Raw genomic sequence first — 25,752 nt, forward strand, 5'->3', positions numbered from 1 at the left:
GGCCCTGCTCCCTGGCAGCTGGGCTTTAAGTAGCCCATTTTGGTAGCCCCTTCCCTGGCTAGGGAGGGGGGGAAGTTGAGGGGGCAGGCATGAGAGGTGGAGATTCGCCCCCTGGTCAGGAGTCCCCCACGCTGATGGCTGAGGAGGGCCGCTTTCTCAATGGTGCTATAATTGTTAACTCTTAAAGACATGCACTTCATACTCAAACTGATCATTTATACCTTTCAGTATATCCCATGACAGTTTTAAATATTTCAGGGACTTCACTGTTTGCTTGTTTTTTTTTTTTTTTTTTTTTTACCAATGATTTTTACTCCTGCTTACTACTTGTCTCCTTCTAGCCAGGACTCAGGACAGCAATAATTCAGCACCCACATGTGCTACTGCCAGCACATCTACAAATGTTTTAATATCAATTCGCTGGAACCGAGTGTGACCTGACTGTTTGCTTTTTTTCTCAGCTGTCTCCACTCATTGATTCAGCTGCTAGAGCTTACTGACCAATATGTATGGTTTTTATGCACATCACTTGGTCTATTTAAAATGTATTGAGCTTTCCTTTACACATTGCTAATCTATCAATTTCAAGTAGATCCAGTACCACACTCTGATCTTGTCTTAATATATTATTGATCACTGCTACGTGACCAATCTCTTTCCACAGTTAATCTAGCACCTTTAGTTATTTCTTTTTTTTTTATTGTCAGCACATCTGTTATTTTCTCTCTAGAGAGTTTCTCTATTTGGCTGTGCAAAATAACGAAGGGTTCTATATTCTTCAACGACGATCATATGTGTAAAACGTAAATAAGAGAAGATTGGGAGGAAGCATTAAAGTAGTTGATTTATTTTAACCAAAGTTTCGGTTCCATAGTAAACCTTTGCCATGGTATACAAACTGTATGAAAACCATCATGTGAAAAAATTATAAAATGTCAAACAATGATGAATCCTTGTCTTCCTATTTTGACTGGCTACATTAAATTGTTGCTTCAAAAACCATCCTGTCCATCTTTTCAATTGCTTTTCGGTTTGCAAGAAGATTAGGTTGTTTGGCTCTTTATTCTCAAATGGCTTATAGTATCTTTGTTTAAACCTTTTTTTTTTTTGTTCATCAAGTGCTTTTGCTGAAAAGCAAATAGTAGACTTTATATTATTAACAAATTCCACGAGTTCATCCTCTGTGCCCTACCAAATCACGAATAAATCCATTATACATTTTCTGTGAGCACTTGAAACAGTTGCAAAGTCTATCTACTGTATGTATAGATTTATTGCCTCATGAATTGAGATGGGGAAAAATCAGCAAATTCTTCGCTACATTTGTTACAACATTCTATTCACAAACTAATATTTGAATGCAGAGAGGGTGTACATAAATTCAAGCGAATTTAAACAAATCTGCCAGTGGGTACCATTTGCACAGGATATGCAAAGTTTATTTAAATGACCCCTGTTAGCATATATCCCAGGTATCTCAGGTGTGCTCCTTTATTTTGCACAGGTGTCTCTCCACATGTTGTCTCTCTATATCATAAGTTGTACACTACTAATATAAGGCTTTTCATGGAGTTTGTATAATTTCTGTATTGTTCACTATTGGACCAAAATGTTGATATATATATATAGATGAACCACTTTGGCAAACTGAGTGGTTTAACATGTTCATAGGAAGGAGAATGAAATGTGAGAAGAAAACTCTATTCTCTTTTGCAAATCGTATCTTCTAAACCAGCGGTGCGCAAACTGGGGGGGCGCAACCCCCAGGGGGGGCGCGAGACTGCCAGCGGGGGGCGCGGGGTTTACAGAGGCCCCGCGCGCTTCCCGAAGGCACTTAAATGAAGTGCCGGGGTTGCTGCAGAGCCTCTGTAAACCTTTACTTACCTAGGCTCCGGCGGCTTCCTTCCTGCGTCGCCATGGCAACGCAGTGTCATTTTGTGTCATGTGACGTCACGTTGCTATGGCAACGTGACGTCATGACTCCGGAGCGCAGGTAAGTGGGGGTTAGGGGGAGCGCGGGAGTGAGGGGACCGCCGGCAGGGGGGTGCAGGGAAAAAAGTTTGCGTCCCCCTGTTCTAAACCACTTCTATATATTGACAAATCCCCCGGATTGTACTTGCTTTGGAAGTGGAATGTTAACAATGTAAGTTGTTTAGAAACAATTTAGACTTTTGCCCATTTCGGAGCTACTAGAATATAGCGAGTTTGCAATTGTTTTGATTTTTGCCATTCCGCCTGGATTTGCACTGCCAGAATGAAACCACTTCTAAAAAAGCCTTTATCACATGGTTTGGACATGTACAGTAAGAAGGGGATACAGAATAGCAAAACATGCAAATTCACTTCTAAAGTGCACTAAGGTGCCTATGCAGAGAGCAGCGCTATTTCGAAATTCGCCATTTTTTGGAGAAAATCGCGCAGAAAGCAGCAGAAAATGGCGAGTTCCGAAAAACGCGCCAATTTTTATTTTCTATTTGTAAAACTCGCCTCGCGGCTGGTGAGAACCTCAATCTCGCCAGTTTTAAAAATATCCGTATGCAGAGAGGCGCGAACGGCATCTAGCGGCTGTTCGCGCCAATAAAATGGCGCGATTGTCTCCTTTTTGCCTCGCCAGAAAAAACTGACAAGAAGCTGCCGCTCGCGGCCATTGCAAAGGGAAAAAAAAGGCGCGAATTTGTTTTTACACGTTTCTGAAGCGCGCATCTCGCCAATTTAAACTCGCCACATGCATCCATGTTAAACATAGCAGAATTCGCACTTTTCTGCATATGGAGAATAAAACTCTCCAAAAAAGCTACTTTTTAATAAATTCGCCAATTTTAAAATTCGCTGCTCTCTGCATAGGCCCCTAAGTCTCTAATTCACTGTTTTGTTTTTTTTTTGCATTGTTTCGCTTTAATTGGATTTATACACACATATACAGTATATGGGTTTTTAAATGTGAACAGTATGTATACACACACACAGATGTAGTGGGCTCCATTGCCCCCTCCAGTGGGGTACATTGGGATATTCTGCATCAACACTGCCATTGAATAATAATGTTAAATAACTTTTTTTTATTTTAGCTCTTTTTTAGCTCCACTTTCATACATACATTTTTAGCACTTTGATGCTTATACATTAATTGTGCAATACTTTTACATTCTGCACATCACACATTTATTCTTTACACATGTTTCATATTTATATAGACTCTATATGAAGCTTCATATTTTGTATATTTTATATATTAGAAAATATTAGTATATTTTATGGCTGATTTGAGGCAATCATTATGTATAGCACTTAGATGTATTATATATACACACATATTAGTTTATTCAGTTGCTACTGAACCTTTATGCTTGTATGTTTGTGTGCATGTGTACATGTATGCAGATTTATGTGTGCCTTTGCATGTACACATTAGTATATATTTACAAATTTAAACCTAATAGTTTTTCTATTATTCACACATTAATTGCACTATTTTTGGTTTAACCAGTTAAACAAGTTTTTTTATGTACATTTTCTATTTGGTGTCACAATACGCTGATACATTTATTATATTTATATTTTTATTAACATTTTTAATTATTCACTAGAGATATCAGTGTGTTTCAGAGGAAATACATCAGCAATGATCTTAGAGAAGCAATTGTTGCTGCCCATCAATCTGGGAAGGGTTATAGGGCCATTTCCAAACAATTTAAAGTCCATCATTCTACAGTGAGAAAGATTATTCAACAGTGGAAAACATTCAAGACAGTTGCCAATCTTCCCAGGAGTGGACGTCCCAGCAAATTCACCCCAAGGCCAGACCGTGCAATGCTCAGAGAAATTGCAAAAAACTCGAGAGTTACATCTCAGACTCTACAAGCCACAGTTAGCATGTTAAATGTTAAAATTGATGACAGTACAATTAGAAAAAAACTGAACAAGTATGGTTTGTTTGGAAGGGTTGCCAGGAGAAAGCCTCTCCTCTCTAAAAAGAAAATGGCAGCATGGCTTAGGTTTGCAAAGTTGCATCTGAACAAATCACAAGACTTCTGGAATAATGTCCTTTGGACAGATGAGACCAAAGTGAAGATGTTTGGCCATAATGAACAGCGCCAGATTTGGCGAATACATTACATATATACTGAAAGTCTGACCTGTCCTAATTGAGAGACATATTGCATTATTTTGTGTTTGTATTCTTTTATTCACATGTTTGCTCGCTCCACGTTTTGGACTGTAGTGTCAAAGCCTCAATGCATTATGATGTAATTAAGTCAAAATCATATTTGCACTCATGAAAGAATTTCTCTTGTTCACAGACTATCTTGAATTTATTTTCTAACTCTTAGCTCAACAAAGCTCATGGGATTTCATAGTCAGTCAGAGATAGAAACTGGTAATGCTACATGGAGAGATTATGTTTGCTGTTCAAATAATGTGGAATGTTTGACATCTATTAACTCTGGTTGGAACATTTATTGACAATACAATGTTGATAACCTCATTTTATTTGCCCTTTTGAAATCTAATGTTTGAAACATTAGTTTGCTAGTTTGGAAAACTGCAATAGAAGCTTCACATCTAAAAATTACAGTCATATAGAAAGCTTGTATCCTTAATGCCGGAGGGGTCGTGGCTCAGAGATTCATGTCCTTTATGGCAAAACACAGTCATGTGACAGTGGCGACCCTTAACCCGGAAACGGAAGAGGATGATTTCTCCTCTTCCATTTCCCATCACTGCACATCGTGTCCTGCACTCCATAGGAATAACGGACACAATTGAAGCTGAAAAAAGCTGTAAAAAAACTATGTAATGGTGCTCTTGGTGTACATGATGTTCTGACTATATCTTGGGGCACACAATGGGTAAAGGGTATTTGATATTGGCAAATCTCTTATAAAGATTGCACATCAAAACAGTTTTTCATATTATAAGTCCTCATGCCAAACAAAATTCATGCATATTTATCAAGAAAAGGCTTATTTGTCTCTTACTGCAGACTAGTTCAACAATACTGTAAATAGTTTGTAAATAACTTGGCACTACTGTACTGCCAGACCAAATAAAACAAAAGATGTTTCTGCATGTAAATAGTTTTTTTTACATGTATTCCATATGCTATACTATCAACACGTCTGTTAATGTTTAAGAAACAATATAACAGCTTCATATGTTCAATTGTTTATTTTTTCTAAATTCAGTTTTCAGAAGAAGCAGCATCGTGTGATCAAAACACAATAAGAGATTTTTTTTATTTTACAGACTCATTGTGTAAAATAGAAGAGCTGCAATTTCTGTGCTGAACAGCAGAGTGCCCCAACCAACAAATCTTGCAATTTAATCTGAATAATGCAGAATGTTAGTGAGAATAATGAATAATTTTACGTCTCAGTTATTATTCATCAAGAAAACTGATTATTTTTGTAAAACAAATTGTAGGATAATTCTTTTTATTTGTATTTCTCTTATTACCACACATTAAAATATATTTACATTTCTAAAAAAATTGAGTTTTAAATACTGTGTATCTTAAATGTCTTTTGGATTAATGTGTGAGGTATTACAGGTTCTGCAGAGATGAAAAATAATTAGTTATTTCTAGGCTTATTACAGTCGTTGTCTAATCTTAAATAGGACTACAAATTTCACTAACAAAAGAGTGTTTCTCATTTATTTTTGTCAGCACTGACCTGATGGAGTCTCATGCTCTCCCTTAGCTATTTTGTATGCTGAGAAGCAAAGAGGCACTCAGTAAATATATTCATTCCATTGACTTGGATGGAATTTAATGCATTAACTGTGCATTGTGACTATTGATTTAGTCTGAAAGCAGACATTATCACAAAAATGTGATTTCATGATCTGGAACCCACAAATGATGACTGATTTATCATTGACCAAGTTGAAATGAACTCTGACAAACCTATTTTTAATATATTCTTAGATATATACTGTATATATATATATATATATATATATATATATATATATATATATATATATATATATATATATATATATATATATATATATATATAATATATATAATATATATATATATTATATGTAAATCAACTTATACCAAATTTTGAACCAAGGTTATGACATGTTGTGGTTTATAATGTTTAGTGTTTTTTGTTGTTTATTCTATAGTACACCAAATGGTCTTCTATGTTTTTACCTGTATCTATCTGCACCAACATGAATTGAACTGGTTTCACATAAATCATGACTACATTAAAAGAAAACATTTTGGAATACTGTATACTATAATGCCATTGTAAATGGTTCAAGTAAGATACAAAGTCACCCATAACTTAGCATTTATTAAATATTATATCCATTTTGCAATTCTGTAAAAAATAGGAATTTTCTTATGAAGTGTTTGAGGTTTTACATTATAAAAAACCTGACAATTCAAATAGATTTGTAATTAAAATACCAGTCAGAGAGTTTGTGATCCGCGCTCATGCTTCCTAAGGATCTTTCAGTTATAAACTCCCCCCTCTTGCAGCTCCTGTGCGTGGAGGTATTCCCCTCCTCCACAAATGTCTACCGAAGATCAACTCAACAGGTGAAACAGTCATAAGAGAAAAAAGAGCACAAAGCGCTCCAAGGGTAAAAGATTTGTACTATACAGAACAAATAAATGTAAGTAGTAACTTACATATTGAGTATCTGTCGTCCAGTGAATTTGTGAAGAATGCATGTCCATGCTGCCCTGCCAAATAGGTGTATAGCTTTGAGACTGTCCTTCATTTGAAAAGTTTGATCCCGTGTACTGGGATCAGCTGTTTTCCTTGGATTCTCTCAGCCACTTCCGGGTTTGCGTTATATGGCGTACCCCATATGTCGTAATGTGACATGTCTCCTTGGCTCGCAGTGTAAAACCAGCAACCAGCGATACAGCACAACAAGCAAGATGCACGATATGGAGCAGGGAAATTGGCATAGGCAATACAAAAGACTCTACCACAACGCGTTTCGCACACGCATGTGCTTCGTCAGGTGTAATTGGCTGCAGCTTCATCAGACTTTAAATACTCTCAAACGGCTGAGTTTGATAGCCCTAATTGTTTATGTTGAGTTTCAATTTGTATTAAAGGCTAAACAAAAATACATTACTAATATATAGTAATGCATTCAAAATGAGTTAATAAAGGCAATGGAGTATATAATGAATAACAATAAACTGAATATTAGCCATCATCAAAATAAATCAAAATCTGATAACAAATAATCTAAGGTAGTTGCTTTAAACAGCAGAGCATAATAAAATGCATATAAAATATTACATCAATATAAAAAACACACATAAGATGAGTCCAGTAATAAAGGATTGATACAACCAGAATGAGAAATAAAAATAAATATCAAAATAATAATAAAAATAAAGACTAAAAATAAGACAAAAAATGTTGTGTATGTTGCTGGTTGTGCTGTTTTGCTGGTTGCCGGTTTTACACTGTGAGCCCAGGAGACGTGTCACATTACCACATACGGGGTACGCCATACAACACGAACCCAGAAGTTACATAGTTACATAGTAGACGAGGTTTTAAAAAGAGGCACGTCCATCAAGCTCAACCCATGCCAAACCTAGACAACAGATACTTTATCCTATATCTATACTTACTTATTGATCCAGAGGATGCAAACAAAAAAAACCCAATGTCATATCATCCAATGATATCTAACAAGGGGAAAAATACATTCCTTCCAGACTCCAAGAATTGGCTATTGGATAAATCCCTTGATAAACATTCCTTTCTAAAAAGATGTCAAACCATTTTTGAGCAAATTTATTGTATTTGCCATCACAGTCTCCATGGGTAATGAATTCCACATTTTAACTGCCATTACTGTAAAGAACCCTTTCCTTTGTTGCTGGTGAAAATTCCTTTCCTCCAACCTAATGGGATGCCCCTGAGTCCTTTGTACTGACCATGGGATGAATAGTTCATTTGAAAGCTCCTTGTACTGTCCCCGAATATATTTGTATATAGTTATATCCATTCTGAGACACCTCTTTTCTAATGTAAATAATTCTAATTTAGCTAGCCTCTACACATAAGTTAGATTGTCCATCCCCTTTATTAAGTTGGTAGCTCTTCTCTGCACTCTCTCTAGTTCCAGAATGTCTTTTTTAAGGAGTGGTGCCAAAATTGTACTCCATATTAAAGGTGTAGTCTTACGAATGCTTCATAAAGGGGCATAATTATGTTTACCCTTCCATCCATTGCCCATTTAATACAAGATAAGATCGTGTTTGCCATTGCAGCTACTGCATGACTTTGGGAACTATTGCTAAGCCTGCTGTCTACAAGCACTCCTAAATCCTTCTCCATCAAGGATTTCCCCAATTTATCCCCATTTAATTTGTAAGTCGCCAGTTTATTCTTGCATTCCAAATGCATAACCTTACATTTATCTGTATGAAACCTCATCTGCCATTTACCTGCCCACGTTTCCAGTCTCTCCAAGTGCTTCTGAAGAGAAATTACATACTGCTCTGATTCTACTACCTTACACAATTTAGTATCATCAGCAAAGATGGAGACTTTGCTCTTGATGCCAACCTCAAGGTCATTAATAAACAAGTTAAAAAGCAGGGGTCCCAGTACTGATCCCTGAGGTAATCCACTCATGATTTTAACCCAACCTGGCTAAAGTGGCTGAGAGATACCAAGGAAAACAGCTGATCCCAGTGCACGGGACCAAAGTTTCAAATGGAGGCAAGTCTCAAAGCTATACACCTATCTGGCAGGGCAGCATGGACATACATTCTTAACAAAACCACTGGACTACAGATACTCTATATGTAAGTTACTACTTGCATTTATTTGTTCTGTATACTACATATGTTTTACCCTTGGTGCGCTTTGTGCTCTCTTTCTTTTTTTTTCTCTTGCAATTAAAATAATATAGTCGCTGATTTACTGGTAACGTTAATTGGTTTTTGGTAAAAATATCTTGTATCCTAGTTATGACTACAGTTACAGTAATGTTATTATGTGTATTTTAATATTAACTGAAAATGGGATTTATTTCAGCAAATGTTTCTGGAATTGTAAATGTAGCCCTTTCTTGGATGGATACTATTTCTATAAGGGTTAACTTCCATACGGGGTTAACTTCTTTGGATCACTTGGTTCGCTCCTCGCCTTTCTATCCCATGGCCAGTGATGTCACCCCAGAAAGCCCAAAGGGTGTACATAGCTCCTGACTTTGTTCTGGACATTGTAGGTTCTTCAGAGTTCTGACTGGGGTCATCCCTGGAAGTCTTACATATAGTTTATATGTATTTAATATGCAGCTATTTGGATGTCTGTCACTCTTTATTATTTTCCTGTTAGTAGCGTGCCCCAATATTCAGTAAGTGCCTGTTAAAGCTGCAGTTCAAACAAGTTCCCTCATATTTTTTTTAAAAATAAATTAGTTCTGTACTATGTAAAAATAGTTGCAGCATTAAAAAAAACTATTTTAAAGACATTTTTACTGTAATTTACTTTAACAGGCATTTTGTTTCTATAGAAACCATTTACAAAGTCCCATCCCTTTCACCTTCTGGCAGGTTCTGGCTCTTGAGTCCTGCCCTCTCTCTACCAGTACACCAATTGTATCCAGTCACTGCCTTGTCACATAATCTTCCACACAGAACTTGGCATTGTGGGCAGTTTTGTAGCAATAGAAGGCTTGGAACGGCTCATGATCCGAAGCATACAACATCATCTATAAAACATGTTGGAGGCCGTGTGATGGCATCGGAATGCATGGCTTACAATGGCACTGGAATGAAGATGGGGCACACGGATTTCCAAAATAAAGAGATGTATTAAAGCATACACAACGTTTCGACCCTAAGGTCTTTGCCACTTTTTGCACTTGACAAAGACCTTAGGGTTGAAACGTTGTGTATGCTTTAATAAATCTCTTTATTTTGGAAATCCGTGTGCCCCATCTTCATTCATTTAAGTATGCCGTGGATTGGATGCAGCCGATCGTACATTGATGGGAGTACCGGTAATTGTATCACTCTTTATCTTATTGTGGTGTGCAGCATTTACTCTTTGTTATATTACAATGGCACTGGGTCACTGGTGTTTATTGATGATGTGACAGAAGACAGAAGCGGCCGGATGAATTCTGAGGTGTATAGGAATATATTGTCTGCTCAGATTCAGCCAAATTCAGCGAAGTTGATAGGACGGCACTTAACTTTACAGATGGACAATGACCCAAAACATACTGCGAAAGCAACCCAGGAGTTTTTTAAGGCAAAGAAGTGGAATATTCTGCAATGGCCGAGTCAATTACTTGATCTCAACCCGATCGAGCATGCATTTCACTTGCTGAAGACAAAACTTAAGGCAGAAAGACCAACGAACAAACAACAACTGAAGATAGCTGCAGTAAAGGCCTGGCAAAGCATCACAAAGGAGGAAACCCAGCGTTTGGTGATGTCTGCGCGTTCCAGACTTCAAGCAGTCATTGCCTGCAAAGGATTCTCGACATAGTATTAAAAATGAACATTTTATTTATGATTGTGTAAATTTGTCCAATTACATTTGAGCTCCTGAAATAAGGAGACTGTGTATGAAAATTGTTGCAAATCCTAAACGTTTCAGACAATATTTTTGTTCAACCCCTTGAATTAAAGCAGAAAGTCTGCACTTCTATTGCATCTCGGTTGTTTCATTTCAAATCCATTGTGGTGGCATACAGAGCCAAAATTATGAAAATTGTGTCAGTGTCCAATTACTTCCGGACCTAACTGTATGTGTCTGAGAGACTGAGCATTTCTGTTTTATAGACTAATCTGATGTGACACCATTCATAGTCGGAGAATGGGGGTTACATAAATAGATTTTCAGTAAACACAAGAAAAGGTTGTTTTTTTGTATTTGCCAGTAAATCATTTTTCCTTCCTAGTGTCTGTAGCAAACTTTTCAGTCTAAAAAATGGACTGCTCAGATACAGCACATTGTAACACTGATACTGTAGTGCATCATTTTTCATTTTCATCATTGTAAGTTATTATTGGTGGAATAAAAGAGACCAAACAGTACAAATAATGATATAACTCTGCTATATAAAAGTTGAATTGCTTAATGTACCTTGAAAAGCAATTACGCCTGCCCAGTTTCATATATTTCAGACTTCATTTGATTGAGATAAGAAAACATGTCTTTCCTGGTTTCCTTTGCAAATATTCTGTGACATTTAACTACAAAAGTGTGACGGTGTCACTATAAAAAATGAGTATAATGTCGAAAATGACATTTATACTGTAACTTTGCAGTTTCATTTATTGATAAAAGTATCTGCTTATCAGAGTTTATACAAGATCAAATAGTTTTTGCTTGGCTGGCAGGCAAGAAAGCAAATGTTATATACGCTAGAAAGGAAAGCAGGGCTTCCAAGTGCACCTCAAGAACATGCCAATACCATTAGCAAACATTACATTTTATTAGACAATTAAATAGAATGTTTTGTATAGCCACAGGAACCAGATGAAAATGTATTTATGTAACCCCCATTCCCCAGCTATGAATGGTGTCATCAGATTAGTCTACAAAACAGAAGTGCTCAGTCTCTCAGCTATATAGATGGTACGGGAGTATGTGCTGGCTGGGCGTGGATGCAACTGCATTATATTTAGCTAGGTTTTTTTAACAACTAACTTAAATAGTGCAACATTTAAACAAAAACAGTACTCTAACAATATCTCTATCCATACCACCTAATTAGTAAAAATATAACGTTAACATAAATTAAAATATATTCTGATAAATGCTCATATACAGTACAGTGCATTATGCAGAAAAAATATGATACAATTAAATCTCAGGATTACAAAAAAAGGATTATAAACCTGCCATCTCTCCACAACGAGTCTGCTGAAATGCCACTACAATCTGCTATTGCCAAATGAATACTCTAGCATATGACCAGATATATCCAGGCATTTTCCAAGATCTTCTTCATGATAAAGTAAGGTGTATAGTTGCTAGAGGGTGCTATAATTAGCGCGTCTTTACTCCCATACATTGGAATGGGAGTTTGGATGTGCTAAAGCTTAGCACCCTTTAGTGAATTAGCGTCTCTTGCTGGATTCACAGGATCAGCCAATAAGGTCAGAAGTTATGCTTAGATCTTATTTCCTGCATCAGATGCCCACAAATCGTATACACAACAATTAACTTACTATTCCTGTTAAGTAGAAATGTATATAATATCAGACTTTAGTTGTAACAGGACACAAAGATGCAGAAAGCATTCATAAGCCACTTATCAAACACATCACCCAAAATGCCTACTGCTATTCAGTAAGTGATGATAATTGGGTGATAAAAGCTGAATCGCTCCAAAAAAATTGCTCTTAAAAAAAATCACAGAGGCAGCGGTGAAAAGCCACATCACCGCTTTTCGGCATGTTCATAAACTCGTGCAATTCTAGTAGCAGTGATTAGGCTATGAATGCCTATCACTGCTCTAGAACGGTGATTTTATCACTAAATCCTCATGCCAGAAAAAGTTGGTGTAAAGGTGTAGGAAACCTGCAGAAAAGCGGCGAGATGGGACTTAGAAAAAAATTAAAAATTCCTGCATAGGATTGATGCCGGGAATCTCTGGAGCTGATATCCATTAATATTAGCACCAGAGACCCCTGGCATGAATCCTATGCAATAAAAATGCATTTACAGTAAACTTCATTACCATAGCGGATAGCCGCAGGGACCCCTTACTTCCCGAGATACAAGCCCCGTTATGGGGTGCCGGTATCTCCTATGCATTTAAATGTCCGCGTCATGTCACCACGGGAATAAAATGCATAGGAGATACCGGCACCCCATAACAGGACCTGTATCTCAGGAAGTAGGGGGTCCCTGAGGCTGAAACCATTGCGGTTCGGCTCAAGAAACCCCCTGCTCATCTAAACTATTAACAAAATTAAAATGTATACACATACATTTTGGCCGATATTTGCACAGGAAGAGACGGCTCTGTCAGAGCAGCTCTCTCTGCAGCAGATACAACTTGCCAGGTTAGGCCTTTTCAGAGGTTCGTTCATCAGATCACCGGCTAATCGCCCGTTTTGTAAATTTTGCTATGACAGGTAATGAAGGCTTTCTGAATACCATGATAGCAAAGCTCATAAAAACGGTGATTTAAATGGCCCGTTGATTTTTTTTAATGAAACTTTAGGGCATAGGCCCCAAAGTGTTCAACAGAAATTTGAATATGTTTCTAGTCGATTATTAATAGCATAACATATTTTTGGTATAACTTCACTTACAGAACAATCAACCTCCCTGTATTGGTTAATGCGAACAATTGGATTATTGGCAGGATCCCAAAAAAGACCCAGAAGCTAATAAATCTAAGCAATTTGAGAACACTTGTATGATTCCTTTTCGAGGAAAAGGCTTAAAGAGAGCAATGGCTTTGTTAGGCTCAACATGCACCTGACCAGATCCTATTGTTTTGGGATACCTATCAGCAGCAAAGTCAATCATCTTCAATCCAGTGGCTGCCGCAGCAGTCTCCTCCCTATGTTTCTCTTTTTCTCAGTCTGTTTCTGTGTCTCTCTCCACATGCACTCTTGTTCTGTACCTTAATCCCCTGTACACTCTCAAGTCCCTATTTACTGTAATATACAGTGAAGACACTTCCTATTCCTTGAGAACAGTTCAACTTTTTTCAAATGAATGACTACCATTTTTTTTAGTATGAGGAAGCATCCCCATAGCACATTAAATAACGGACCTAACCTAATGGAATTTCGTTTTTTGACTTTCTCTTTCATGTACTCCCTCATGTTCAAACTGTAACATTTCTCTCTAAAAAAAAAAAGCATGGGGGGTTAGTCAGGGGTTAAACAGACAATTTTGCTGATGTGCTTGGACAGTTAAAAAAAATACTTGGTCATTTTTTTTCCCCATAGTGGATTGAGTCTTTTGAAAATAGTGTGGCAAGTCGGCAAAAAATTCTCATTAAGTAAGGGATATATGATAATTAAATGTGCCAATTTATATGCTTGAATTTTATATTTAAAGCATATGCAAGTATACTGTATGTCTTCTTACTTTTTTTTGCATGGTGAAATTTAGCCAGTAGTTGCCATGCCCCAATTTACAGAAGATTAGACACCAAATTTCGCTAAGATACTGTGCTTGCTAATATGTTTAATGCAAACTACATTATATAAAATATTTTTTTTCAAGTCATCTGTCATTTAGTGCGTGGTGATGCGTGTCAGGCAGAGTGACAGCGTTCATTAGTCCCAAAGTTCTGGCATATTAGGTATTAAACATTCTCTTTAAGAATATACTGACAAGAAAATCACAGCTCATGAAATGTTTTTACATTTTTTTAGTCCATTAACATTCGAATCATGTTGTTTGGATACAAGGCTAGAGCTGCAGTTTAATTTAAACACAAAAGAGCCCTGGTTGTGTCTTCAAGAATGGAAGATTTGCATGTGCTATTACCAAAATATGTAATTACATGTTATTTTATGGCTGGGCAGAGCCAAAAACATGTTGGGTGCACTTTCTCTAAAGATAGACCTTAGCAAATAGTATATTGTCAGCTAGGCTCAACATATACAGCATAACATAACAGAATGACTCAATACAGAGGTTAACACAATTGAACAAAAAGACACACAGCAGTATTACAGGATTAAAAAGACATCAAGGTTTAGACACACAATGTGTATGTAAACTGATTACCAGAAACTTTCTTTTTCACTTCCAGATTATATTCAACCTCCAAATTTGCAAATAACCTACATAATGATCTATAGCACTGATAATAAGTGTTTTAGATGTAATATTGCTTTAAGCATCAATCTACTCCCAGAAGCCTTCCGCTAAAAAAAATCATTTCTATAATTCTTGCATTTTTGTAATCACATAAATACATTTTTGTTTTTACTCAAATGTATGTTTTCATAAATAGGTGAAAGTGTCAAAGTGAAATTGTGTCTACACAGAATGTTTGTTTTCTGCTCCTATACACTTTTGAACCGGTCCTCATCTAAACCTGAGGAAACTCTGGAAGTTCCTACAAATACTGTCATTTATATAATGCTGTTAAACAAGAGGTAGAAAATCATTAAATTCCCAAAACAGCAAGTGGCAATCTTGGCTGTTCCAGAAGATATAAAAGAGTAGAGATGCGCAAATGCATCGCCCTTCAGTTTGAGAAGAAGTCTGCAGATTTGCAAAAATGTTTGGGAAGATTTACATTTAAGAATGTTAATTTCCTGTGAAAGTTTGCGACACTTGAAAAAACGCACAGTATGTAAATATGAACATTTATAAGAGAGACACAGACAGTTCAGCATTACAGTCCTACTATATTCGCAGAGAAGGAACTTGACGTTTTTCTAACATGCACTGTAATAACTGGTGATGTGAGGACACACTCAGGGAGGTTGAAATATGTTCTTCAACAGGTTCCTCCTTCTCACGGTCACTGGGCAAACTCAATATCAGCCTTGTCATTGTGGAGGCAGGAATAACATTCACTAATTGGTCATACAGTACACTTCTATTCCCTTACTCCTTCCTGGATGTGTTTAACAGACAGATAGTCACACTGGGAATAATTATTGCCCGGCAATTAGATGCAGTAGCTGCCTGCAGTTTGCCTTAGGCGAGTAGACGCCTTCCAATTCTCTTCAGTACAAGTAGCACAAAATATTACATACTACGATAAGCAAATGGTGTGTGTCTGTACACTATTATTATTATGGTTTGACTCCCACTTAACATTCGGGATGCACATTGATACCCTGACAACCAAGACCTATGCCAAACTAGGGGTACTTTACAGGAACAAATCCTCCCTAAGTCTCCTGGTCAGAAAGCGTATCGCACAGCAGATGCTAATGCTAATTATTGACTATGGAGACATAGTATATGGCTCGGCTCCTCAAACCCACCTTGGCAAACTTGACATCCTCTACATTTCAATTTGTCGTTTTGTTCTCCAATGCAACTACAACACACATCACTGCGAAATGCTCAAAGAACTAGATTGGTCAACACTAGAGTCTAGGCGCAAAGTTCATCTTTCCTGTCTTGCCTTTAAATTCTTCATGGGCAAGCTACCCAGCTACCTGAACAAGCTCCTCACCCCTACCACTTGCAGCACTTATCACCTGAGATCAGACTCCAAAAGACTATTCATGGTCCCAAGGCTCAACGAAGTATCCGGACGTTCCTCCTTCTCCTTCCGTGCACCCCAAAACTGGAACAACCTACCAGAGACTCTCACATCCCCCACCAGTTTAAGTTCTTTCAAATCTAAAGCTGTCTCACATTTTAACCTGGTCTGTAACTGTTTCATACGCTCATAATATATATTTTCTTTAACTGTGCACGCAATGTCTTGTATATAATGTATACCCTGCTCATTTATGTAACTGTACTTGTAACCATGTATTATTTGTTTTACTCTGTGCCCAGGACATACTTGAAAACGAGAGGTAACTCTCAATGTATTACTTCCTGGTAAAATATTTTATAAATAAATAAAATAAATAAATAAATTACTGTGACAGGAAAATGCATAGACAAGTCACATGCTCTGTAGAACTGGTTACTGTTTCAGCCTAATTAATTTTGGCATAGGGGGTAAAATGCCTAGATATCCACATTGGCAATCAATAGTGACCTTTAATAAAAAGGGGGGTATTTACCCTCACCCTGGTTAAATGCCGGCCCCATCTTTAGGGCTGGAGCCACATGGAACCAATCCAATAAGGGGCCAATACTAAACCATTATAAAAAATTATTTATACCAGATGGTTTCTATAAATTTTCAACATTTTTTTTTGTTTTACCCCTAGGATATAAGTTACACAGTAGTTCTGCAATTTATCTTTATTTTTGCTTTGTAAATAACCCCCTTTGTTTAAATTTATTTCAAAGTAGATAATCTGGTTTAACAAATTCTAAGTAGTTTGTGGAGTAGTTGCCAATTTTGGTATGGTCCACAGGGCAAGTATTCTTCGTGTACATTAATATTTTCTGCTCTTAGCCCTGTATTATACAGCATATAACACTATATATAGTGTGCAGCAAATTCTAATTTTTCTTTTGTAAATCTCTGAACCCGATTGACAATATAAATAATATAAACAGATACAATTGTGAAATTCAGAGTTTGTGAAATGAGCCTGATAAACAGAGTAAGTTATGTTGATAGTATTAGCTCTTCTTGGCATCAGTATGGTTTCACTGCTTTTGTTATTTGAAATTTGAAATGTAGCAAACACTCTTGTAATAAATTGTTCTTTCAAAAGACTTGTCCTTTTTGTTAAACAATATGTAAAGTGTACAACATGCTAATGTTTCAGCTGTTCAGAGAAAGAAGTAACACATCTGTTGGGTAAAGATTTTTAGATAATACATTTGTTTCCTACTTTGTATGTATTACTATATTAACAAGCTAAAATATGATTTTCATGCCAATCAAACAAGCATTAACAAAATATTTTAATTTATTTTTACAGAATTACGGAGTAGCTCGTGTGGTAATCCTGGTGTTCCACCAAAAGGTGTCCTATCTGGCACAAAGTTTGATGTCGGTGATAAAATCCGTTATAGTTGTGTAACTGGATACATCCTAGATGGTCATCCTCAACTGACTTGCACAGCCAGCTCGGTGAATACAGCATCATGGGATTTCCCTGTTCCTATGTGCAGAGGTAAGACTCAGCATACAGTATGTTGTATTGCAATTGTGTGTCATTTTAAGAAAATAAACCTTATGTTGATCAGTAAATATTCAATGTTATAAAATACAGTATGTGCCTGCCAGGAAAATCAGATGAAGTATTCTATCAATTATTTCAGTCATATACCGTATTCAATAATTTGTAAAAGGGCATGTTTTCAAAGATGGTCACTCTAACACTTTTCACAGAACTACCCATTTCTCTTCGAATGCATCAAATTACAATATGTAATGTTTTAAAGTTTCTGGATTCTTAATCATGATTAGGATTGTTTTAAAATGTCTTAGTAGCGATCTTTTAGGTTGTGATTAAAGTTAGTGAATCATAGCGGAGATACACTGAAATGAAAATCATGTTCATGCAATGCCTGCTTTCCATTTTCTATGCCACATACTGTACTTATAGAATGTAACAGAATGGGATCCAACTTCAGTTCTCGATCACCCCAAACAAGGCAGGATTATTACACATCTCTGCAACCTCAACACGGATAAGACTATATACTTTAATTTGGGACAATGTACATGTTTTGTACTACATACTGAATGCGTGCCCAGTTTGTACTGTAACACTGTAGTGCACAGAGCAATGACAAATATCAGGTACAGGCATACCCCACTTTAAGTACACTCACTTTAAGTACACTCGCGAGTAAGTACATATCGCCCAATAGGCAAACGGCAGCTCGCGCATGCGCCTGTCAGAATGTCCTGAACAGCAATTCCGGCTCCCTACCTGTACCGAAGCTGTGCGCAAGCAGGGAGACTATAGAGCCTGTTAGAAATGCGTTATTTACATCAGTTATGCACGTATATGATGATTACAGTACAGTACATGCATTGATAAGTGGAAAAAAGGCAGTGCTTCACTTTAAGTACATTTTCGCTTTACATACATGCTCCGGTCCCATTGCGTACGTTAATGCGGGGTATGCCTGTATTGTGTTTATTGTCTAAGTAGTAATATGGTGCAACTTGTAAAGGGTGATAGGCAGTGATGTAAATAGCACTCAATATCATGTGATCAATAGAAAAAAATATATCTAAAATAAATCTTATATAATATTTAATTGCTTCTCCTACAAGACTTATTCCTACCAGTCTCGCAGTTCTTTTCTGGAGTGAACAAAACATGAAAAACAATAACATTTGAAAAAATATAGTGTAGACATTTAAAAAACTTGCTTGTGCAGTGGAAAGGTATCCAAGTGCCCTTACACTCTAGTAGGTGTAATACATTTTTTTAAATGATTTTCTCTAGAAATACACTGACAAAAGTAAAAGCAAGTAAAGCTGTGAGCTGTCCCGCATGGATCCATGAGCCCCCTTCCAGTTATATTTTGGGGTTGTCTGGGCGGATATCGATGATTTCCATTTCTGTTAAATTGCCAAATTGATTCAATGCATTTAACCGTGAACAGGCCTCCTCAGGGATCCACTGAAGTTCTGTTCTCAAAAGTTTATATACACTGTCCCCTCAAAGATTTAAGGCGCGTGTGCATCTTTAAATATATAAACAGCAGTAGGCACTATCTAGGATGAATGGAATAGTCCTATTAGTGTATTATATGCATTCTTTGTGAAGAGTATATATAAAACATACATTACCAGATACTGGCAAAAAGGAGAAAGCACTTAGGCAGGTAAATTCAGTAAAAGGGGTAAAATGATAAGTGTAGATGAGCGCTAGTGTAATAATAATTATACAAACAGAGGGAACAAAACCTGTGATACAGTCTTTGGATGAAGATAGTCCTTGAGCTGCCTTGGGGGTTGATCTGGGATCTTCCAACCAGATTTGGAAGATGTGTGTTGAAAAACCTCTTATGGCGCTGAGGATGAATGGATGGAACAGAGTCTTGTACAGAGATTTCTTCTTGTAGGAATACCTCAGAGAGGGAGGCAAGAGATATACAAGAAACACCACAATAGTGTATTACCCTTTAGACAATATAAGACATAGTAATTTGAAGTATAAAGAGCATTTAATAATTAAAACAATTGTATCTACAATTGATATAAAACATGAACTGTGATAATAAACAGTAGATGATCTTCTGTTGAATAAACGAAAATGAAGGCTTCCAAGCGCTTGTGCTAAATGAAGCCGTGCTGCTCCGCCAAGAGTAAAACTGAAATCCTACTCACCGTCCTTGAGTAGGACATGTGCAGTGGTACGGGGTCTTTTGCCAGGGGTTGCCGTCTGCTGTGGGGTGCCGGACGTCTGCTCGATGCGTGCGGGGAGATTTCCTGGTGTACTCGTGGTCTCAAACCAGCCGAGTGAATTGCAAGGGTCTCCTCCGCTGACGTCACCACCGGATTGGTACAGCTACGGTGTCCCTGGATGATCACAAACCTTCCTACGCGTTTCGAAACACCTAATCACGTGTTTCTTCTTCAGGGAATGGTTGCTACAAGGGTTGAGCTTCCTTATATACCCCCGAGATTCTAATTGGGTGATGGGAACACCCAGATTAACGGTCCAAAATGTAACAAGTCCTTTGATAATTGACCTAACACTGTTGTTAGTAAGAGAAAGTTATTGAGTCAAAAATGCATTAGCCACGATGAATTCCTACAAGAAGAAATCTCTTTACAAGACTCTGTTCCATCCATTCATCCTCAGCGCCATAAGAGGTTTTTCAACACACAGGTAAATTCAGTAAGTGTATTAAAACACAAAGCACAGAAGTCCAACGTTTCGATCCCACAACCCCCTGAGGAACATCTCCCTGTGGGCTGGAAACGTTGGACTTCTGTGCTTTGTGTTTTAATACACTTACTGAATTTACCTGCCTGAGTGCTGTCTCCTTTTTGCCAGTTTCTGGTAATGTATGTTTTTGCTATCTTTATGGATATGCACCAGCCCATTCAGGATACTATATTGGAGTGCCTGTGAAATCTTTTTCAAGTATATATATATATATATATATATATATATATATATATATATATATATATATATATATATATATATACTCTTGACAAAGAATGCATATAATACACTAATATGACTATTCCATTCATCCTTCCATTTATATATATATATATATATATATATATATATATATATGCAAATACAACTGCATGCTCATCTGCATGTCTTAGGCAGGTCTGCAACCCCACCTTTCACCATTATCACCCAGCATACAGCACTTCCACTGCAGCAAGGAATTCTGGGAAATTACATGCAAATGAGCACACAGTGCCACTTGCTGCAGTGGAAGTGCTGTATGCTGGGTGATAATGGTGAAAGGTGGGGTTGCAGACCTGCCTAAGACATGCAGATGAGCATACAGTTGTATTTGCATATTTGCTTTCCTGTGGAGGGTTTTTGTCACTTTTTTTACTCACCATAACTTAACTCAGTATTATATATATATATATATATATATATATATATATATATATATATATATATATATATACTTATTAAAGTCAAAGGGGCACTTCTACTAAAAGAATGTGCATTATATGTATATAAATCTAACTAGAGAGCGAGAAGGAGAAGAGAGGAGAGAGAGGGTGGGAAGAAATGAGTGAGGGAGAGAGGAGGAAAAGAAATAGGAGCAGACAGGGGGGGAGAAAGGCAATAGGATAGAGGGGGGAAATAGAGGAAAGAGACAGGGGGAAGAAACGAGATAGAGTGGAGAAGGGGATAGAGGGGAGAAGAAGGAGAGGGGGATGAGTGAGGAGGAAACAGTGGAGAATGAGGAAGAGAAAGATAGGAAGGGGCGGAGAGAATATGGAGAGGTGGAGAGAGTTGGGGTGAGAGAGGGAGAGAATGGGTAAGGGGAAAGAGGGGGGATGGAGAGAGGTCATAAGGATAAATAGAAGGGAAGGGGGACAAGGGAAGTGACAGGGGAATTAGGAAATGGGGGAATGGGTGTATAGAGGGGAGAAGGGAGAGAGAGGAGACAGTGAAGATGAGAAGGGATGGAGAGAGAGAGGAGGGGGCTGAAGAGAGGTGGGGGCTGAAGAGAGATATAGTGATGGAGAAAGGGAGAGGGAGAGGGAGAGGGGGTGAAGAGAGGGAGAGGGATGGAGGGATGGAGAGAGAGAGGGGGGTGAAGAGAGGGTGAGGGATGGATAGGTAGAGAGAGAGAGAGAGGATGGGACTGAAGAGAGGAGGGAGAGAAGCAGGGTGAAGTTCTGGGGAGGAGGGAAAGAGAAGATACTGAAGAGAGGAGGGGGATGGAAATGCAGAGGGCGAGAGGTGGTAATAGAGAGAGAGGGCATGAGAGAGGAAGACTATAGATCAATGGAGAGAGGAGTGTCAAATTAATAATATGTCTTGCATAATGATGTTGATTACTACGGTAGCTGATAAACACACCATGCTGTATAATGATGCTTGCTGAGTATTTATAGAAAAAAAGAGAGAATAAATCATTTGAGTGATGTACTCTTTGTATCTACACGCCGATAATGAAAACACTGCAGTTGGTGTGGCACTGTGCATGGATTGAAACCGACCAAATAAATCTGGAAACAGATTTGGACAGATTCGCACATCTCTAATTGTATATTTGATTACATTACATTTATCTAAAGCATTAATAATATGATATAGTTGAATAATGTCTCACTCATTGATGTCCAGATTGATCAATATTTTTTATAAGTTTCAAAGTCTATTCAAAACTGTTTAAATACAGCAGTGGAACTAAATTTCCCATTACTAGAGTTTACAGTACATTTTTAAAAACTTCCATTATTGCATTACAATTTACTAGAATCAAGGTATTGTTCAATGATCTCCAACATAGATTAAAAGCATTTCACATATCTGGTTGTCATGAAAAATGTGCTTTAGGTGGAGCAAGCAACTCTGTTCTTCAATGTTGGAAGTACAAAACCTCTAGTTTGCCGTAAAAGAGAAGAGTATGATCTTTATGTAGATACACATCGAATATGTTTGTGAAAATCCTTTTCATTATGTCTATATACTGTTTATTCATCATTCAAGGATATTCCATTAGTACATTTGGCAATAGCAAATGTAACCCCGAGGTTATTTGTCACTCACTGACCCCCCTCCGTGAGTGCCATGTGGTCGCGGGTGCCGCCGGAGGCAGCGACGGACCCGCCGGCACTTCGCGAGGGTGGGGGCCAGTGCAGGGAGCGCTCGGCATCCCTGGAGCTCCGGCAGCGCACCCGGCTAGCGGGGGCCGCCATGACAGATCGCGCGAGCGTGCGCGGGTTTGCGCATGCGCGGATAGGGGTAGGAAGCGAAGGCAGCCCTTAGGAGGTCCGCATGCGCAGGAGGGACTCGGCGGCTAGGGAGAAGTCACGCGAGGGCAGGACAGGGGGTAACTGAAGAGGGACGGCCCTAGATAGGGAGGTCACCCTTAGGTGTGTGAGGGTGCAGGTTTGGCAGTGCCACAGCGGGTAGTGCTGTGAGCACTGACAAATAGGCACAGGGTGTGCAGCGGATGCTGAGTGTACGTAGTGTGTTATTGCTGCGGGTTCCAGGTGCGGTGTATTGTTGTTGTGTGTTGTCGCTGCATGTACTGAGTGCAGTGTGTGCAGCTTATGTGGATGTCTGCAGGCTGACTGTGTGAGCAGTGTGTCTGCTGCAGGCGCTGTTAGTACTAGCGAGTTAGTAGCTAGAGTTAGGACTGGGACGAGCGAGGGGAGTGGGGCAGGTTATTAACCCCTCAGGCCCTAGGGGTTTCCCCAAGCCCCACAGGTTGCGGTACTACAGGGACAGGCCCTAGGTTAGGGTTCCTGTCACGATAGTGCGTCACTTAGATAGTTAGGGAATCAGCGGCTGCTGCAGTTCCGTGACGGAGTTCGGACCCACGTTGGGGTCCACAGAGACTGTGTTCCAGAGCGGGACCGCCCTAGCGGTCCACAAGTGCAGGAGTTCGGTTGGAGGAGTCATCGCCGACTGAGCCTTTGCGAAGACTGCTGACCCGAGCATCGGAGTGCTCGGAAGGTATCAAATATATAAGTGCACCACCGGGCCCTAGCTTAACTGTGACTGCGCAGTCACCCATTGATTCTCCGTAGGAGTACGGGACATTCTAAGGGGTTCGTTGGACACTGGGTGGGGATTCACCGGGTGTTGGGAAAGCGTCCGGCGGGACGTCACGGTTGGTGTCTCCTCGTGAGAGGGACACAGGATATAATGTTGTGTTATGTTTTATATGTGTGTTAGTAAAGTGTTAGTTATTATTCCTACTGTGTATGTGTTTATTAAGTGTCCTGCGAGGAACCACTCCCCCTTCGGTGGGAGCCATAGCAGGTGGAGGCGCTGCGCTGTGTAAGTATGTAAGTGTTACCCCAGGCTCCCAGCTAGCGGAGGCTCAGATCTCCTGGAGCCGCAGGTGTTATACAGCTACCAGTAGACCCTTAGGTAGGTGGTTCAGAAAAAGGACTACACAAACATAAATCACAACTCATATAATACTGAGGGGTAGCCAAGATCTTTTTCTTGATATGCTTTATACATTCAGATCATCACACTGGTTCTGAGTTTTTTTAAACAGACAGGAAAATGGGTCAAGTGGTTATTTTCCGCCATCAAACGCATTCAATGAATACTTTGTAGGTTGTGCTACTCTCGTACTATCTAAGCACAATGCTAACTACAATCATGAAGCTCAACCTGGGAGAACTCCTATTGCCCCAGCCCTTCCTAACAGTGCTTGCCATTTTCAATTTTTCCCAGTTTCTGAAGAACAGATTACATAGGCATTCTTATCATTAAAATTAGCCAAGGTGGACCTGACCTAGTGCAATCAAAGTTCCTACGACTTAGTACCCCAGTCATTGACATACCGCTTACCTCCCTAATCAACTCTATTTTGTCTTCAGGAATATCCCACAGACCTGGCAAACTGGTTTAGTTGTCCCAGTCTTCAAATGTGGGTACAAAAACATTGCCTCCAATAACAAACCAATCTCTCTTCTCCCAATACTATCAAAAGTCATGAAAAATGTGTCCACTCTCAATTAAGCGATTACTATACCAAGACAAATTTCCTTAGCCAATTCAATTCTGGCTTTCACACAAAGCACTCCACGGTAACTACCCTCTTAAAAATATGCAATGAGATTCAGTGTGGAATGGAACTGGGACAATTAACTGCTGCAATATTCCTAGATTTTGCAAAGACTTTTGTTACTGTTATCTTGTTAAAAAAGCTTCAGTGCTCTGGAATATGGTTTCACTTAAAATTGAATTTTCATTTTAAATTGGTTTCACTCATACCTATCGGGTATATCACAATTGGTGTCTTTCTCGGGTTCAAACTCCAACCCCTTGGATGTCACCTGTGGGGTCCCCCAAGGCTCTGTTCTGGAACCCCTATTCTTTTAGTCTTCGTTAATGATCTATCTAAAGCTTGTAAGGCAGCTTCAATGCACTTGTATGTGGATGACAATCTTATAAACACACAACCCTGGTGTCACTGATCTTGGACACGTACTTCAATCTAATTTTTCAAAACTTGAATACTGTAATTCACAAAACAAACTGTTTAAAATAAAGACAAAACTGTATCAATGGCATTTGGGACTAAGGCTAATTCAACGACAGAGCTAAAGATCAGAACCAACTCTAACACCATTCTAGTCTCTGTCACTAGATTTATCACTGAATTTGACTTGACTCAAATTTAATATTCAGGCTGCATATTGATACTCTGATATCCAAAACCTATGCCAAAAGAGGTGCACTTTATAGGAACAAACCTATCCTAGGTCCGTTGGTCAGAAAGCGCAACTCACAGCAGATGCTAGTACCAATTATAAACTATGGGGACATAGTATATGGTACAGCACCTCAAACCCACCTCAGCAAACTAGACACCCTCTACAACTCAATATGTCGCTTTGCACTACAATGTAATTACAACACACATCGCTGCAAAATGCTCAAAGAACTAGATTGGCTATCCTAGAATCCAGACGCAAAGTACATCTTTCCTTTTTTGCCTTCAAATACTTTCTGGGCAAGCTATTCGCCTATCTGAACAAGCTCCTCACCGTTACAACACACAACAC

At 38.5% G+C, this 25,752-nt stretch overlaps 1 protein-coding gene across 6 annotated transcripts in view; it reads left to right on the forward strand.

Moving 5' to 3' along the window:
* The window catches only part of CSMD3 (CUB and Sushi multiple domains 3), a 1,548,521-nt gene that overhangs the window by 430,459 nt on the left and 1,092,310 nt on the right, over window positions 1-25,752 (forward strand). For all 6 annotated transcript variants that reach the window (XM_075582415.1, XM_075582410.1, XM_075582412.1 and 3 more), the window contains exon 4: window positions 17,516-17,710. In XM_075582415.1, coding sequence (XP_075438530.1) covers window positions 17,516-17,710 — 195 coding nt within the window. The remainder of the gene's footprint in view (window positions 1-17,515; window positions 17,711-25,752) is intronic.

This window comes from Ascaphus truei, chromosome 2 (assembly GCF_040206685.1).
Source record: "Ascaphus truei isolate aAscTru1 chromosome 2, aAscTru1.hap1, whole genome shotgun sequence".
Lineage (NCBI taxonomy): Eukaryota > Metazoa > Chordata > Amphibia > Anura > Ascaphidae > Ascaphus > Ascaphus truei.